The 18,362-nt window shown below is 37.7% G+C and overlaps 1 protein-coding gene across 31 annotated transcripts in view; it reads right to left on the bottom strand.

The window, feature by feature from the left end:
• DLG2 (discs large MAGUK scaffold protein 2) overlaps positions 1–18,362 on the bottom strand; it is a 1,031,289-nt gene that overhangs the window by 326,517 nt on the left and 686,410 nt on the right. For 29 of the 31 annotated variants that reach the window (XR_005264704.2, XR_005264705.2, XM_027462397.3 and 26 more), the window contains one exon: positions 18,159–18,283. Coding sequence is in view for 28 of the 31 variants with exons in the window: in XM_027462397.3 (XP_027318198.1) it covers positions 18,159–18,283 (125 nt within the window). In the remaining 3 variants the exon portion in view is untranslated. Of the gene's footprint in view, positions 1–7,908; positions 8,309–8,447; positions 8,580–18,158; positions 18,284–18,362 lie in introns of those variants that run through there. The other 2 variants (XM_072032817.1, XM_021273194.4) reach the window with 2 other exon arrangements.

The raw sequence follows: 18,362 nt of genomic DNA, 5'->3' as shown, positions 1-18,362 counted from the left end.
GAAAAGGTGGTAATTGCTTCAGTCAAGTTGTAAGAACAGAAGATGAATGCAACCCTTAGGCATCTATCAGAAATATAGTAGGCGACAAGTAGTAATGATTATTCTGTTCAGTCTGTTCTATGCAATATGGTGCCCTGCAGAAAGACCCAAAGCAGTCTAGTACAGCAGCAAAGAGCCGCAGAAGACCAAATGGTCCTGCCAGGAAACATTAACCCACTTGCAATTCCACAAAGGAACTACTTGGAACCAACCATGGTCTCAGGAACAAGGGACTTATCTGCACTCCACAGGACAATGCAGACGCTAAAAGCTGCAGTAATCCACAGGCCTTAGTTATCATCTAGACACCTCCAGACTCATTGGCAGTCTATTAATGGGGCAGACCTGCTTACACAAATACAGTTACCATGATTTATACTGCAGAAAGGCCAACATTACCAGATCATTTTGAAACAATTCTAACTTTTTTAGGTACTTCCTCAGAAAAGTTAAAATTAATACGGACTTTATTATTTAGCCAAAGCTTAGAAATTAAGAAAAAAACAAAACTGTTAAGGGAGAATCAGTACAAAACCTTAGGTACCAGACAGAAAAGATAAGTAAGAGAGAGAACTAAACTTTCACTTTGTTTCTTTGCTCCTGCTTTGTCTAAACTTTTCAGTCAGAGTTCCCCTATGAAAGGGCTGATGTTTCCTTTTTCTTTTTCTTTTTCTTTTTTTTTTTTTTTCCCATACAGACACCACAAGAACAAGCACTTCAAGCAGGAACACAAGATTATAGGTGACAAGTTGAAAGGACTGACTATTATCCTTTCTTAAAGATATCAGTGAATCATAATGTAAATACATTACCTGACCCCAGGAGAACCAATCTAGTCCATTAGTTAGGGAAGACTGCCACTTCCATCCATTGTTGACTTCTTTGTTTTTTTTATTTTTTGGGGGTAATTTTGATATGCACCCTCCCCATCTCATGGTAAGTAAAACGTACAGTATATAGGGATAAAAAATGCAATTATTGATACCGGCCAATAAAATTTCTTTACATTATTATTACTATTGTAATTTCAGCCAAGAATGCAGAATAAAGGATCTCAAATTTTAAAAAGCAGTCTTCAGATCTGCCTATTCAATTACTGAATATAAAGCTAAAACTAAATGCCAATGATACACATGTACCATGGGGCATACTGTTTTTTAAGTATAATGATACTTAGACACATGATCCAATTTCTGTAGCAAAATCACATATACCCTTAGGCCCCTTTCTGACATTGTAAACTAGTATAAAACTACTGTTATGTCCAATTTAAAAATAAAGAGATAAAACATAGCAGTAAAAGAAAATTTCAGATCTCATTTGCAATTTATGGTTCTTTCTGCAAACTAGAGAACATCAAGTGCTTATGAAAATACATTTGATGAAGGCACCAGCCAATCCTAATTCAAAATTTGACCCTTACGTGTTTTATAATGAAATTCCATAAATCTCATAGAAGAGTTACTTGCTGAAACATGGCTGATAAAAGTTATGGTTTGGGTGGAAAAATAATTTATGAATGACTTGAAAGAATTTCAGCTGAACTTAATAAAAATCTGAACTCCTAGGAACAATCTAATTTTAAATATATATGCAGATAATGGAAACCCCAAGTGTATTTAACATGAAGGCAATATCTGAAGTATATCTAACCCACACTTCCAACAAGGGCAGAATTGTCTGTGGTCTTGAGAAAAGCAGATAAAAACTAAATCTAAAAGTTTGGTTTGGACTAAAACTAAAGTGTTGCAAGTTGAGAGAAAAAAAAAATCATCTTCTCAATTCTTTAGCAAGTGTCATTCATCTGTAACAAATAAATTGAGGAAAAATAGAATGTTTTTCCCTCAAAATGTTCACCTAATGCCATCCCAACTCTTTCTGTACAACTTTGAGCCGGTCACTTACTTTATTTTTCATAGTCTTAAAATAGAAGATGAGAAACCCATATACCTTCCCCCTGTCTTTTTCTTCTGTTTACACTCTACATAAACTTTCCAGAGGAAAACCTGCATATTTTTGGCTAATCTCAGACAGGGACCAGCCTCCAGTGTAGCCTGTAGGCATACTGACCACAACAGATAACGAACCAAAGCAGCTCTCTGCCTTGTCCTGGCTGCATTCACCCGTGAACCCAGCCCTTAGAAGTCAGAGATGAAGGCCAAATGCTTCCAGCATTTGCAAAGAGGGTGCGCATATGGGTCTGTATGTGTGTAAAGACAGGGAACTAAACTCTGGCATAGCATTTCTGTGAGTAAATGAAGCCAGATAGATGCTTTCTCTGTCTGTGCTAGCAAACCAGTTTCTGTGTGTTGGCTGTGTGGAGCCTGAAAGCTGAGACGAGTCCTGTCAAAAAGCAGGGTGTGCTCAGTTAGGCCTAGTGCTGTGCTGCTGCAGCCTTGAGTCACACCAGCAACCAAGTTGATTTTCAGCCAGAGACCGAAATCAAAAACCCTAGGAATGTTTTCCATTTAAGAATATGTGTTGCTTTTACAACAGAGTAATAGAAACCCTGCAGCAGTATCTGCAGCATATCACCAGCCGTCAGCCCACACCTACTGGCGGGAGGTTTTGGTGAGTGACCTGAAGTTGTGTTAGTTGTCCCCACAGTTCACTGTACACTCCTCTGGACTGTTGCAGCAGTCTTGGCATAGAAAGAGCAATCTATCTTTCCATGAGGAAAGTCAGTCTTGAGCGTGTTCCCTCCCAGCTGAGAGAACAGAAAAGAAGCAAAACAGAAAAGAGCAGGAGGAAAAGCCTGTGCAGAGCAGACCCTGCTCGCTCCCCCTGGACTGGTGCAATGTCTTGGCTGCTTTTCTGACTGTCCAGGACAAACTAGCAGGAAGCCCTCATCCTCCAGAAGGCAACAGCCATGTAGGATTGCACCAGAAAGCAGAAAGCATGGGGGAAATTCCTCCTCTGTATACCAGGAGCCCAGTGATAGTTTAGGAGGAAGAAATGCCTACTGTACTGCAGTCAAAAATTTCAGATCACCTCCAAGAGGGTTTAAGGTCATGCCAGCCTGACTTGCAGGTGTATTACCAGAGGACTTCCATTTCATTTACAGAACAGAGACTGAAGGGAAATTGTCAGGGAACAATTCAGATTTCAGAAAACACTTCTGAATTTCAGAATGTGTTATTGCTTCAAATGATTGTGCATTTCCATAGCCTGTTAATAACATGGCCTTACTGAGACCCGAGACATAACCAGCACAGCTATAGTACTGTCAGGATGTATTTACATTTATTGTCCATTGCTACTGCTTTAGTTACTCGTGGATTTTTTAGTACAACAGCCATCTTAATGAAATGTCTATGTATTAAAGAGTCTGCATAACAGTAACTGCATTTGGAACACAAGCCTGTGACTGGTAACAGTATCAGTAAAAATATTAGCACAGCAGCTCCTTATCATGCACAGCATGCCTTCTCCCCTCTCCCTATGTTTCATTTATGACTCTAATTTCTATTTTGGAAGTTGTAAGTCAGAAACAGACAGCATATGCACTATATAATTAGGAATGGAAAAGTCCCTGCAGCCTTTAGAGTGCTAGAAGAAAATATATTTAGAATCTTGAATATGTTCCTATTCAGTTTCAATGGAGGACACATTAGCATTTGCTTTTCTTTACTCTTTTTTTTTTTTTTTTTAAATATATTATTTTAAAGGTCTTAAATTCAGCTGTAAGACTTCACTCTAGGCACAAACTTGGCTAAAAAGCAGTTTATCTGTTGTTTAAAATACTTTGGATCATTTCTGCATTCTAGCATATTTCTGAGAACTTCCTGGGGAAAGGCTGGGGCTCTCCTTTAGTTAACTCTTTCCACCACACTGAATAGATCATATTAGCCTTTTACGCAGTATGCCTTTATCATGCAATGTCTATTTGTTTGGAAGTGCTTATATACATCTCTTCATTGAAAATATATGCAAAGATACTATCTAGTGCCCAAGAGAGTCTGAAGACAGCTCATATACATCAAATTGGCACAGTGAAATCCAATGCAGGGTTAGCCACACCAGCACAGACACTGGCCGCAGTATGTCTAGCATGGAAAGCCACCTAGACTGATGTTTACCATATGTCTACAGCCAATTATCATTGGTAAAAGGCCATGTTAATGCCACTCTGCAACTTTGAGCTCATTTAGAGCTAGCTTGAACTCCTGCAAAACCAGCCATGCAGTGATTGATTTCAAGAGGGGGCCCATTAATGGCTACCAAAAGGAATAAAAATAGAAAAGTGAAAAGGACAGGCTCAACCCCACAGTGCAAAAACCTCTCTCACAAACTAAAATCAGAGACCTTGAGGGCTGGATGGCTGCAGGGTAAGATGGCCATCACTCAGGCTGCACTGAGCTCCCCAGCCAAACCTTACCATCTATGGGAGCCTTACCACTGAGGAGCACGACCCACCCAGGAATCCTGCCCTTTGCTTAATGGAAACACTGCTGCCCCTGAATGATCAAGCTTCAGGGAAGATTGGAGCTGAAGTCTGGATGAAGGCGTTTCCCTGGCTGCAAAGATAAAAACTATATGAAGCCATAAGCCAGAACAGGGATCCATCAGACCTCCTGTTTCCTTCCAATGGTGGCCTTTACCAGGTGGTATAGGAAAAGAGCAATACAGTATTTACTCAGAATACATTTTCAGATTCTGATGACTCTAGGGTTTCCTGAATCATATATACTACTATTTTATTTAATAGCCTGAGCTAGGTTCCTTTTCCACAAATTTAATTTGTTTTCAAAACCCATGTACACTTCATATCCACAGTGTTCTCTGCCATTCAGCATAGTTTTGCTACCAGTTAAAAAATAAACAGATTCATTTGATGTCCCAAATCCTTTCATTAGAAGAGATAGCAAATATTGCTCCTTGGTCATTCTCAATGCTCTGTTTCTCTCCTGCGGTTCGGAAACAGGACATAATCTCTTGCCTTTCATAACTGATTTTTCATCATAATAAGAAAGGCCCTGTTAGACAAACTCTACAAGGCAAAGGCATATAGCTGACCTAGTAGTCACACTAGTTACCACCTGTGATAACATTTCAGAGAAACCCCACCCCTCCGTCTTTCTATTTATCTGAACACCTCTTGGGTGCACCTACAGATTTATAAGTGAACTCTGGAAAAGAAACAAACAAACAAAGACAACAACACCAAAAAGCACTTCAAGTCAAAGCTGTTTCTATTAGCTTTGTTTCTTGAATAAATGACATTGTTTTACATTGGAAAAAAAATAATCCAGCCAAGCCAATAATAAGTCATTTCATTCTAATAAATTTTGAATTAAAATAAAATAGAATAAAACAAAAGGTTAGACAGTCAGGGAAACAAAAATCAAAACAACCATCTGCTGTCTTATTATCCAATATCAACTCCTAGAGAAATGATTCCAGAGCAGAAAATGTTCCACTTTTTATAATGTAATGCTCTTTTTAAATTGCAGTAAAAATCTCCCATTATTCTGGAAAGCATCCTCAATACAAGAATGAAAATAAATTTTGCCTCTTGCTTTGACTCAAACAAATATTTAAATATATTACAAAAATTGTCACCACAATTGAAACTAATGCAGGTGTCCCTGATCAATGCTCATGATATCCATAGGAAAGAGGCCCTGGTTCACAGCCTGCACCTTCCTCTGTGAATGACATGTTTACTGCAAGACTGCTCTGACTCAATAGTTGTCTTTCAGGAAGTGAAGCAATTTTGGAAGTAAAGAATAAAATACATTTATTTCATAGCTCTTCCAATTTAATTACTTTTCTAGAAGATGTTGGCTCATGCTTCCTAGGGAGAGGATGGAGAATGCAGGGTTCCCTTCAGAGGTGAGATGAAAGGTGATTTTTTTTGTTTGTTTGTTTCTTTTATTGTTTTCTAATAAAGGAATCCCTGACTTACTTTTCTCCCTTTGCCACTGAAAAGCAATGTGGACCTCACTTTGCATCAAAAAATGTTTGCTCAGCTAGTACTGCACGCCAAAGTCTTTTTAGACCTGAAATTTGTATATAGCAAATTTTCATATGGGGATGCAGCCAGCACTCCAATAAGAAAAGCTCACAGGCAAGTAAGACTTAAAAAAAAATAGCTTGTTTAAACAATTATAAGTCCAATAAGTAAACTGTATAATTTAAATAAATTCCCACATCATTTGAAGACTTTTAAAAATTTACTACTGCCTAATGCACTAATCATGTATATTTTAAGTTGCTGATTTCCAAAAGAAACTTGGTAAGCAGTTAAACTGAGTCCATTCTTAGGCATAAGAGTGAATGTGTAACTAAATTTTTAAAACTAACACTGCAGAAAAACAATAATTTGACCTTATTATTATTATTCAAAACTGTATAAAAGCTGAAGCTTCAAAAAAACACATGAATGCTCACTGCATCATATTGACTTGGAAGTACTTTAAAGTTATTCATGATGACCTCCTGGAACATGACCAACAATATTCAGGAGCTAAAAATGGTGGTGAATTCCACAATAACTCCAAATATTGCTGTCTACATCCTCACCTTAGGAAAAAACAAAAACAAAAACAAAAAACTATCAAAATTTCTAACATATTTGGCCCAAGGTAGAGCCAAGGGAAAAACAACACCATGAAAAGTATCATTTTTGTTTTCTCTGATAAAATTCAGAGGTTCAGGATGCTTCTTGGACAAACCCAATGCATACTGAGAAGAGAAGCAAAACCCCACTGGGTTTACACCTCCCAGAAGAGCCTAACCTCCTTACACATGCTCTGAGAACAGGAAGTAGTTAGCTAATAGCTAATCTTGCAGGGTGTAGCTATGTAGAGTTGAGAGGGAGGAGTAGCTAGCACCCATTCAATTTGCACAGACAGACTCAAGCATACACTTTTTGGATAAGTCAAGTCTAAATAGACATACAATAGGAGGACTTCTCCATTTGTTTTTTTCCTTCATCACAAATTCTCTGAACATAGCCTCTTGCTATATAAGTCTCTTGGAAGTATAGTTATTCTAAATCACTTATAACACAATGATCTTCTGCATCAAACTTTCAGCTATTGCTTGACTAGCATAACCCAAGGCAAATGAATTCTCATTTACTAGGTAAGACACACCTATAGTAACTTTGTAAAGAGTTTATGATCTTTTGCTTCACATATTATTGTTTTAAGACATAGTACGTGCATAAGGCAGACTCCCTTCCCCCAAAATACGCAACATCCAGTTCAAGCAGAGTTAGGAATTACAATCCATAAATGTATGCCAAGTTGAAACTGCTTGGTTGGGGATTAATTCTTCCCTTTGCCAGACACATTGGTATAAAAGACAAAACAAAACACTTTTCCACCCATAAAAGATAATTTTTAGTTATCAGAACTGAAATTCCTGCCTTGAGTTACTGGAAACCAAGTCCAACTTTACTAAAAGCAATAGATCTGCAATTGCACAGACCAGACACAAGAGTGAGGTGACCACTCCAAATAAAGCATCCCGCTGACCAAATGCCTGGTTAGTAATCAATCAGCCTCTAGGCCTGATGAGCCCACATTTTTGTTTAAATGCTTGATTTTGATTGCAAGCTTATGACAGCGAAGGGACAGCAGAGGAAGCAGAGAGTTCCAGGTAGGCAGGGGAGGGCAGGATGAGGAGGGGGATCACAGACAGAACACAGGAAGCTGGGGCTGACCGGCACTCCTGGAGGCTTCCCTGCAACAGGCTCTCAGATTTCAGACAAATTTCTTTTATTAACCCTTTCGCGAGACCTATAGCAAGTACCATTTCCCTTTTTTAATACACAAATAAATAAATAAGTTGCTTCCCCCACCCTTTCCTTTGCATTTCTTATCCAGCTTATTTCTCAGCTTTGGTATCCTTCACTCTTACCACATTTTTCCATTCCTCCGTCCGTTCTCTAACTCCCCAGTTATCCTCAGTCTCTCTGCGTCTCGTCTCCTGCCACTGCCATGTACGATGCTTTCCTCCTGAAACTACTTCCACTAGCAATCGAGCACTGAAACTCTGAGCACATCCAGGCTCTGTCAGCAGCTCGGCTTTATCTGGGTGGCTCTGGCAGCCAGCAGAGACAGCAGCCTCTAATGGTGGCCAGAAGGAAAGCTTCTGCTCACAGGATGAATATCTGTGTTTGCCTTCAAAGCCAGAGGCCAACGTGGGACAGCAGAGAGGCAAAGAATGAGAAAAAAGGAGGTGTAGGTAGCTGTGGGGTGTTGTGGGAGGAAGGTGTTGGGATAAAGAAATGGGAAAGGAAAACAAAACCCTGTAAAGTCTGAGATGAATGAAGAAGGCACCAGGAAGCTGCAAAGCTCCTCCCAGCTTCAGGCTGCTCTGCAGGTAGTGGAAGATGCCCCAGGCCAGGCTCCGTAGGTGTGGTAGAGGGCAGGGACATCTCTGCAGCCCTCACTTACCCTCCAAGCCCTCCGGTTTGGCTGGCTCCAGCACCATGCGGGGGTTTGAGGCCTGGTGTTGCACAGCCTCCAGTGCTGCCTCGGTGAGTCCAGCCCAGGGAAGGATGAGGTGCTTCCTTGGGTCCAAGATACGCTTTGGCTGCTAAATACACCAAACTACTTGGTTATTCCTCACCCATGGTTAAAATCCTCCCAACTGACACTAGCGCTGTCTGAAGCGTATTCAGGTTTGTGCAGGAAAACCAGTTACAACAGATAACCCAGAAGGCAATTCCACATTCAGGTTTTTTTACAAGCACTTTTCATCTTTGGCGCTCAAAGTGCTTTGCAAATATGAACTCGTTTAAGCTTCACAACAAGCCCCGTGAGGCAAAGATAATGATCACTATACCCGTTTTACAAATGGAGAAACTTTAGCACAAAAGAAGAAAAGTGTTACCACAGATCAGGCATAGCAAGTTGAGAACAAAACTACGCAGTCCTGCCTCCCAGGCGCTTGCACTAACAAGTAGAAAACACTCCCTTCCGCTCAGGTTTGATTAAGAAGAGCTATTCCAAACAAAGGTGTAGCATTAAAAAAAAAAAAAAAAAAAAAAAAAAAAAAGGAAGAAAACGTGTACTTCAAGTTCTGTAGGAAACTTTAGGAGCTTCAGAACGTAAGTCCTATTAGGCTACACACTTTGAGTAAGCGAAAAAAAATAATCTTGCTTCTTGCAGTGACATGACTCAGGGTAACATGCAGAATGGCACAATGTAAACAACACATCCAAACAAAATACAAATATTGCAAGGTTGATATTAAAAACTGCATGCCATGGGGAAATAAATGTAAGCCCCCCACTCTAACTTCTGTAGTAAAAGCGAAATGAGGAATGTGGCAACAGAGATCAGGAATGGTCAGGAAATACGATTTGGCTAAAGCCTGAAAGTCCAAGTGTTTATTCAAACGGCAGCTGAGAGTTTTGACAGTGCATGAAATGACAGACTGTCTGTCTCACCATGTATTAGCATTTCTGAGATTAGCTGTCAGAAGCAAAAAAGCCAGCCAAGCTTTTTCTTCGAAGTTTTTGAATCAGACCTTTGCTGTTTATAAGGAACTTTTTTTTTTTTTTTTTTTAAATGAGAACATAAGTCATTTCCCTGTTTATCCAAAATCTTATTTTCAGATTCAGTGGAAATTGAAATAAATGAAAAATTCAACAGAACCCCAGAGGGTTACACCTGTTGGGTATAGGAACAGATGTGAAATATTTTTTTTCCTTGACTAATGTCAGACTACACAGAGAACTGATGATTTCTAAGGTATATAACCGCAGAGGGCTTCTTACACAAGACAAATTATCACTGAGCTATTTAAATTTGTAACTGCAGTAGAAGTGCAAACATGTTGATGAAATAATCACTTGGATTTGGCTGCATGGTGCTGTTCTGCTGCTACTGCTGCAGCATGCTGGGGCTACTGAAATTTCTGGTGGGATAGCTGCTGAAGAAACCCCTGGCAAAGAGCCCTGTTGACCAGTTCAGTACCACTGCATGAAACACCTCATGCAATTGGCATTATAAACCTGCAAGGTACCTACAGTCCTAATAACATACTGTTTTGCTTAAGTGTTATTCTCAAACAGTGGTTTCAGTTAGTGGAAGACAGCTCAGAAACTAACCGGGGGAAGAAACCAATCCATTGTGCTTAAAAAAAAAAAAAAAAGTCCATCGTTATTTTCTATAAAGAGGCTATTAAAATTCACCAGTTTCGAAGCCCACAAGCCAGAGAAATGTCATGGCTTTTCTTCCTATTAGATTCTATTTCATTTACCTGAGAATTCATCTGTCAAAACATCATTTCCCAATCCTTTCTTGCATGACATAAGAGATTTTTCTGCAGTCTATCGAATTATTTTCAAAGTAGAAAAAGCAGAAGTAGAATCAAATTCACAGACATATTGGGTCTCTGAAATACTGAATAAAGAATGCAAACTTCATGTAGGAAAAAAAAAAAAAAAAGAAAGAAAAAGAGAAAAAGAAGGATTCAGCAAAAGAAAAGTGAAGTGGTGAAAGCAGCTGAAAGGAGACTTAAATGGTAACATAATTCCGTTGTCGAAAAGAAGTATAGATTGGTAATGTAAAACTAGAGTCATTGTAAGCAACTTAAAAATATATATGTATATGAAAATTCAATTTTGGTTTTGTGACCTGCCTTTTTTATGTAGATCCCCTGTGATAATTCATTTTTTTATATCATAGTAGCTCAAAAAACGATATGCACAGATACACAAACAAACACAGTTAATAAGATCAAACTTCCTAACACAAACCAGGACAGAGTGAGCAGCCAATAATTCATGATCTAATTGATGACGGTCTGCAAGGCAAGCATGTTTTGCCTAATGGGGTGAATGTCTCTTTATTAACTTACTACTAAATTATGTACTGAACTAATAGCATTGTCAGAGGCCTGTAAACAGTGCAGATATGAATCAGTGTTTTGTGGCAGTACTGTAATTATAATAACATCCTGAACAAGCTTTATGCCATTGCAATGTGCATAGAGCTGGTACTGATAGGCTTAATTCAAGATCAAAAGTTAACAGAGACTTAGGCAGTGAATCACAAGGCAGACACACTTCTGTTTTGATATATAATGACGGTGAAATAAAGCCAGTTGCCCAAGCTGGATTAGAGACACACTTATAAAGAACATGATCCCTCCTGGGAACAGCTCTTCACATTAATCTGAAAAAGCTCCTAATTTTTTCCTATTCTTACTCCCAATTCACTTCTCAGTAAGCAATCTAGAGCTACAAATGGATACCAACAGGTAACAACTGTCTGCCTGCTGCTGCTGGAGGGATTGAGGTTTCAGACTTTTTATCAGAGGCAAAGTACTGTCATTGCAGCCTGTGGGGCAAAGACCAAAGGGGGGTCTTTTATCAAATCACTTCCCAACTGGGGCCTTGCTTCTGTTCCCTCTCCTCCATTTCTTTTTCCCTTTGAGTTTCTCTGGCAAACTGGATGTAATTATACCAGCATACTTCTTAATTCTAATTTTCAAGTTTGAAAGAATAGCATGAATTTGTAGTGTTTCCTCTTTAGTTCATCTTCAGTAAGATAGAGGGAGAAAGAAAAAAAAAAAAAAAAGCTGACCAGAATACCAGAATGAAATCTTTGCCTTTAAATCCCTTTTTCTCAGTTTAATTTTTTATTATGAACAAAATATGCATGAGAGAGAAGTTCCTCTCTTGCTACATATATCTAAGTAAATTATAACACTTTGACACATCACAGTGGGTTAGTTGATAACTGAAGAGAACACAAATCTAATTTGTTAAAAACCTTTGCTGGTAGACACTTAACTGAAGCCTTAAGGCACAGAAATAGGAGAGAAGTAATCACTATTCTATTCCAAGCTTTCTGCCTGATTTACTGGATAACTGAGGGTAAGTTATTTAGGCTCTTGTCTCCAACAATTACCGTGTGTGCTACATTATTTTCCCACACCAGATCACTTGGAAAGCTAGGGAAAAATATCCACTGGGGCTGACTATTATGATGATGGTAGAACAAGGCAGCATGCCTTAAAAATTCTGCAGTTACATAATCCTAAACCTGCTGACAATCAGTAATTAGAGTAATATCAGGAAAGACACATTTGCAAAGGAAAGACAAACACTGCACACCCTTAGTGGTTTATAACCTACAGGATATGAGGGTATGTGTGCTGTCTGCCAAAGGTAACTGGCAGTAGACGTGCTTTTCTCAATGTGTTTAAGTGCTTACAAATACCCACACTCTTAAGGGAAAAAAAAAAAAAAAAAAAAAAAAAAGTATGCTCACAAATGGGAAGAGACTTGAAACCCGTTTCCTAGAAGAAAGAATGAATGAAATAGCTACAGGTCCAGGCAGCTTACCAGGGCAGGATGCCTGCGGGCACAACCACTTTCTTCCTTGACTCATTCCTCACATCAGCCCTCTTTCCTATTGAGCACATCTCAGGCTCAAATACCAAAAGAATCTTTGATACAACAGTATCCCTTGAAATTCAAGCCTAATGCTGTCCAAATCAATCTTACAGTCCTGCAAATAAACTCTTTCATATTCAGTTACTTAGCAGTAACAATGTGATCTTAGAACCACAGGTTCCGTAAGATTCCCTAGGCCACAAGACTGGTACAAAATGTAAGATTTCAACCCAGGTTGTATCCCAGATTCTTTTTGTCTTCTATATTCCAAGACCTTTTAAAATTCATGTTTCCAAATTTCCTTCACAAAATGGAAAAGTGCTTTTTCTGAATCTGGAAGCAATAGGTCAGGAACTCATATGTATTCATTCCTGCAGATAGATTTCTGAGAGAAATACCTCCACCATAAGACCAGAAAAAGACTGTGATAAACTATAGCTAAATTTTATTTATTTATTTATTTAACTTAAATTTGTTTCAGTTTATGACTACTGGAAAAAAAATAATATTTGGGGTGTCTTTGCTCTTTGTACTTATTCATAATTGACAGCTTTTCATTATTCTTTTACTAGCTCTTATTTTAATCAAGTTTTACCAGCACACTGCTTCTAGTTCCATTAACTGATCACTTGTTTTCACAGAGTATGATAAATTTTTTGAATATATCCTGCATTTGAGAATCCAGAATTTCACTTATGATCAATAACTGTAAATAGAAAGAATTGCTGAGATGGTATATTGAAGTTCATTGTTTTATCTAGGCAACTGAGTCAACTACTATACTTTTTTTCTCAACACAAAGTCAAATAAAACTAAAAAAAAGGCACTAAGACATAAATTGCTGCAATTCTCTTTCTTTCAGATAGTAAAAGTCTAAATTCAGAGCCTTTTTATTAAAATGTAGATGCTTGCCCATGGAAAACTGATTTTTATGAGACAGAAGAAGCAGCTTTTATGCATCAGAAGTTTTAAAAGATCAAACTGCTAAGAGAAATTCTCCTTCAACTCAGTGGGAATGTTTGCTACTCCTTGAGCTTTTAGATTTTGTCTATCACTGACTTGAAAATCAAAGCTTCAAATAACCATGGTATGCAGCATTCAGCAAAAACTAATTTTCAGTTATTCCCAAGACTGTTATATTCACATTTACCTAAAGTAATCAAAGATAAAAGTAATTATTTTGTATTCCGTGATGTTATTTACCAAAAGAAACCAGAAAAGAAGTTTCCTCGGCAGTATATGGACATCACAGAAGATTCCACAACTTTATGTATTTTGGCCAATGTACTTACCTAAAATGTTCTCTACAGTCTGAATTATGCAGTGTATTGTCTGTTTTACTAGCTGTAGAAGTCAGCATATTTCAGAGACGATAGTATTAAAAATAGTACGTGTTAATATTTGAAAGTTCAAGAAATTTTAAAAATCTAGTAGTGTTTTATCAAAATGAATGTAGCCTAAAGTGGCTGATAACTTTTACTGTTAAATATTGCTGTAAAGATATATGGGCCATGAAGAGATACAAACCCACACTATGCATTGTACCTACTGTCAATAAAAGTTACCTACTGTCAATAAAAGTAGTGCTCCACAAAACTAAACAAAACCAAAACAACAGCAACAAAAACAAACATCACCAAAAAAAAAAAAAAAAACACAACAGAAAAGTAGAAATTTATTTACCTTTGTTCCACTCTCACAATCAAGTTTTATATATAAATAAAATATACAGAATCAGAGAGTAATTCAGGCTGGAAGAGACCTCTGGAGGACATCTAGTCCAAACTTTGAATTGAAAAGTTAAATCCTCAGGGTTTTGTCCAGACAAACTTTGGAACCTCTGTCTAAAGACAGAGGTCCCACAACAACCTCACTGAACCATCACTTACAATGCCTCACTAAACTACCCTCATTAAAAAAAAAAAAAAAAAGCAACTCCCACCACCACCATCTCAGACCCATCTAGAATTTCCCTTGTTGCAACATTTGACTGTTGCCTCTAGTGCTTTCTCTCAACTGTTCTTCATGCTGGTCTTCATCACTACCACAGCACACTGATGACTCAGGTGCAAATTAGAGAATCACTGTACCATTTAGTTTGTAAAGCACCTCTTGAGATCATCTCATCCAGCCCTTCCTGCTGAAGCAGGGTTAGCTTGAGCAGGTTGTCCAGAAACATGACTGGTCAGGGTTTGAATACCTCCAAGGATGCAGGCTCCATAATTTCTCTGGGCAATTTGTCCCACTGCTTGACTGCTGTCACAGTAAAAAAACAAAACAAAACAAAACAAAAACTGTCTTGTCCTCAGATGGAATTTCACGTTTTAATTAATTATTTTATTATTTTTATTTTATGTCCATTGCTTCTTGACCTGGGCTCTTATTCAGAAGAGTAAGGCTCTGTCATCTTCCTTCCCTCCTTCACTGTCACAGTTATGAATATAAACTGCCCACCAGGACCCTCAGGTCCTTCCTGGTAAAGCTGTTTGCCACAATGCCAAGCCCCCACCGTCTACCACAATTGTTACTCCTTTCCAGGTTCAGGAGGTTATGTTTGCTTTTGTTGAATTTTGATGAAGTTACTGTCTACTGTTCCACTTGTCAGTATACCATACATACATGTAAAAGATTTGCCAGGGTCTGTAGCATTAAGTCAATTTCTTGAAGGTCGCTTTCAGAATCAATCTATTTGAAGAACTTCACTGAGCTCAATTACATCAAAGGGACTTATGTAAAATGCAGTAAAAGTGATTTTACAGGCTTTTATGATTTAAGAACAGGCAGTAGATTTAGAAGCCAGTTCAAACAGTCCACAATACTATATAATGTACAGTAGTTGCAGGCAGAGTCCAAGGCAAAAGTGGACACCAGAAAGTATATGTGTATATATTAATATATATATATAAATATATATATTTTTTTCTGTAAATGAACACCAATCTCCCTTTCTCAGGGACTCAGATAGGACTTCTGCTAGGTACATGGATTATTGCCTTTCTCGATGGATGTTACTGCATGTCATTGAGCTGCTGTTCCTACTGAGTGGCCTTAGCTGATAAACTTGCCATTAAGTAAAATTATTTGTCATGTAAGCAGAAGCTGCCCCAGGATAGCTCTCCTCTTCAGTGGCATATCGGTAAAGATCACTGATACATACATTTTCAGGTGTTCCTAAAACATGACAGGATTGTTTCCTTGCTAGCATTGTAGCAAAGTGAAACCCACTTCGCAGATAAAACAAGGAAAGGAGGAATTTTCCCCTAGGAAAAACACAGTGAAATAAAATAAAATAAAATCGTGCCATCCCAAACCTTTCAAACTTGGCATTTATATGCAAGTAGCTCTCTTGCATTCCAGACATAAACTTTTCTTGGAAATCATGGTGAGGTCTTTTGAATGACTTCTGCCCTTACACTGTAAAATATTGAAAAATATTGAAAAATACGTTCTATAACAGTGTGTCTGTTCAGCTTGTGTTTGAGTGTAAGATTGAGAAAACCAAGTACAAATTCACATGTACTACAAAAACAAGAGCCTGTGGGAAACTGAGGCAGTAAAAAACACCTTTTGAGTGCTGAGTACAATACAGAGTTACTGGGAAGAAATTCCAGGTACTTTGTATCTCAGATACTCTATCTGGAATTGATACCGTGTGATATTCAGCTAAAAATTTGAGAATTTCTTACTAAGTGTAAAACCCACAGAATTAAGTCACTCCATTTTCCTAATGGTAGTTTTTAGAGACACATTTTTAATATGCCTACAGTTTTATTTGAAGTAAAAAAGTTCTGCTAATTGAATTTGATCTAATTGCATTCAGATATTCTGTACTAACAAGAGAAGAATTTGATGTAAATGCATTCTGTTTACAAAAGAGAAGAGCAAAAATACCAAGCCAAATATATGTTTATCAAATATTTTTACTACTGTGGTTAAATTTGAATTTCACTTAATTTCACTTCAAAATGGTAACAAATACTGTACTCCAAGACTATAATAATAGTCCTAGTAATAAGATAAACTTTTATTACAAAACACAAAGCTTGCCAGGTCTAATCTTAATATGGATTAATGAATTGCATTAGTACAATATCTTTTGTGGATTTAGAAGGTCTTCTTAAGACTTACAACACAGTAATTACCAAGTAACCATGAGTTCAATTTACAGTTAATTAGTAAAGCAATGCATTACAAAATATTTGATTTCATATAAAGATAGTAAGACAAAAAAAAAATAAAATAGCAGTGATGTGTGTCTTCTTAATAGCTTAAACCAGAACAGCTTCCAAAAGTAATAAGAACTCTACTAAAAAGATATTATTATTTTTGGAAAGGAATTCTTTCTTATTTGTGGTAGACACCCCTATGTTGTTTGTCATGTCATATTTGATAGTGTGATTTCCAAACATCTGCTTCCTGACATTGTTTTGCATGAAGCCCGTCTGGCCCAAAGCAGACATTTACAGTATAGATCACTATAGCTGAGGTACTTGAATGCTCTTGTACGATGTGATTCTTCTGTCATAGACATTGACTTTAGGATGTGATGTATGACAAAACAGAAATACCTAGTATTTTCTTCACTGACTGTTAGGGGACTCTAAAATGATTAACTTAGATGTATATTGCTGCACCTTCATCATGAAGTTACATGAGATTATTTCTCCTCTCTTTGTCTACAATCTTATTTATATCGTACACTCTTCAGGCAGTGCCAACCACCCTGACTCCTTATCACTGTAACAGCAAAAATAACATTATTTTCCTAAAAGGAATTACTAACCTAACATGAAATATTCAAAACTTCCTCTAAAAGCTGACCAATTCCTCATACTTTTATTTTTGAATTAAAGGACAAGGCTTTCCAAAAATGTTTCTGTTACCATCTGGTCACATTTCATGAATTTTAGGCCATCTGCTTTTTGGCAAAGACTGCTAGAGGTCAGGTTCTAGTGCTGAGATCATGAAAGCTTCAGAATTTTATCCAAAGTCTTTCCAGCTAAATTGCCTTTTTGCAGCATCAGCAGGCTTCACAACTGACATCTGAGTGCTGGTCTCTGTGACAGACAGAAACCTTTCTGAATTAAGTCTGTAAGGAAAGAAAAGCACAAGTACTTTTGTGGTACATTTTGGTTAAGACACGCACTACGATGTATTTGGATACCACAACTTTCAAGTGATCTATGTGTTTACCTCAGGAGCTACAGCAAAAGCATACTCTGGAGGTGACTCAAAATACAGAACAGAGTCATCGCATCCTCACAGAGACAAAAAGAAAAAAAAAGTTTGGAAATGCAGATAAGCATACCTCACTGCTGCAGTCAAACAACAGGGAGCATCTACAAATAGCTAAGGCTATTTAGGAATGGCTCTGTAGTTTGGGAAGTGTTGATAGCCTTAATATATAACATGAAAGCATAGCTCTTCAGTCATGAACATATAATGATCAAACAGAGAAGACTTTCTTGTTGATAATGACTTTTTCCTTCTCCTGTCCCCATCTCTCTTCTTGTACTAAATGAAATGACTGGTACAAAGATGGAGGTGGAACCAGCAAATGTCCCTTTATACAGGGCTTAACTAACCTTATCCCTTAACTAACCTTATTAGTATTTAAACTACTTAAAGCAGTTTTCCTACATTAGTAGAAAGGAGAGTCTAGTCGTGTCATTTATTCCCCTTTACCACATGAAAGACCCAGTTCACACTGGACTCTTAGAGGACAATTTATAATAATGTAGCAGACAGTTTTTACCTGAGTCTTCCATCCTCTGCTGCAGCTCCTCCTGGTATAATCTTAGTTATGAATATCCCAGGATCATCCCCAATATGTGGGTTATCTGTTCCTCCAGCAATACTGAACCCCAGGCCAGAATTCCCCTGAAAAAGTAAAGAAAAGAAAATGCATCACCAGATGCTGGATTTCTACAGAACTTATTTGCAGTGCTCAAGGAAAGTA

Source organism: Anas platyrhynchos, chromosome 1 (genome assembly GCF_047663525.1).
Source record: "Anas platyrhynchos isolate ZD024472 breed Pekin duck chromosome 1, IASCAAS_PekinDuck_T2T, whole genome shotgun sequence".
In the NCBI taxonomy this organism is placed as follows: domain Eukaryota; kingdom Metazoa; phylum Chordata; class Aves; order Anseriformes; family Anatidae; genus Anas; species Anas platyrhynchos.
This window is presented reverse-complemented; position numbering and strand designations above follow the sequence as displayed.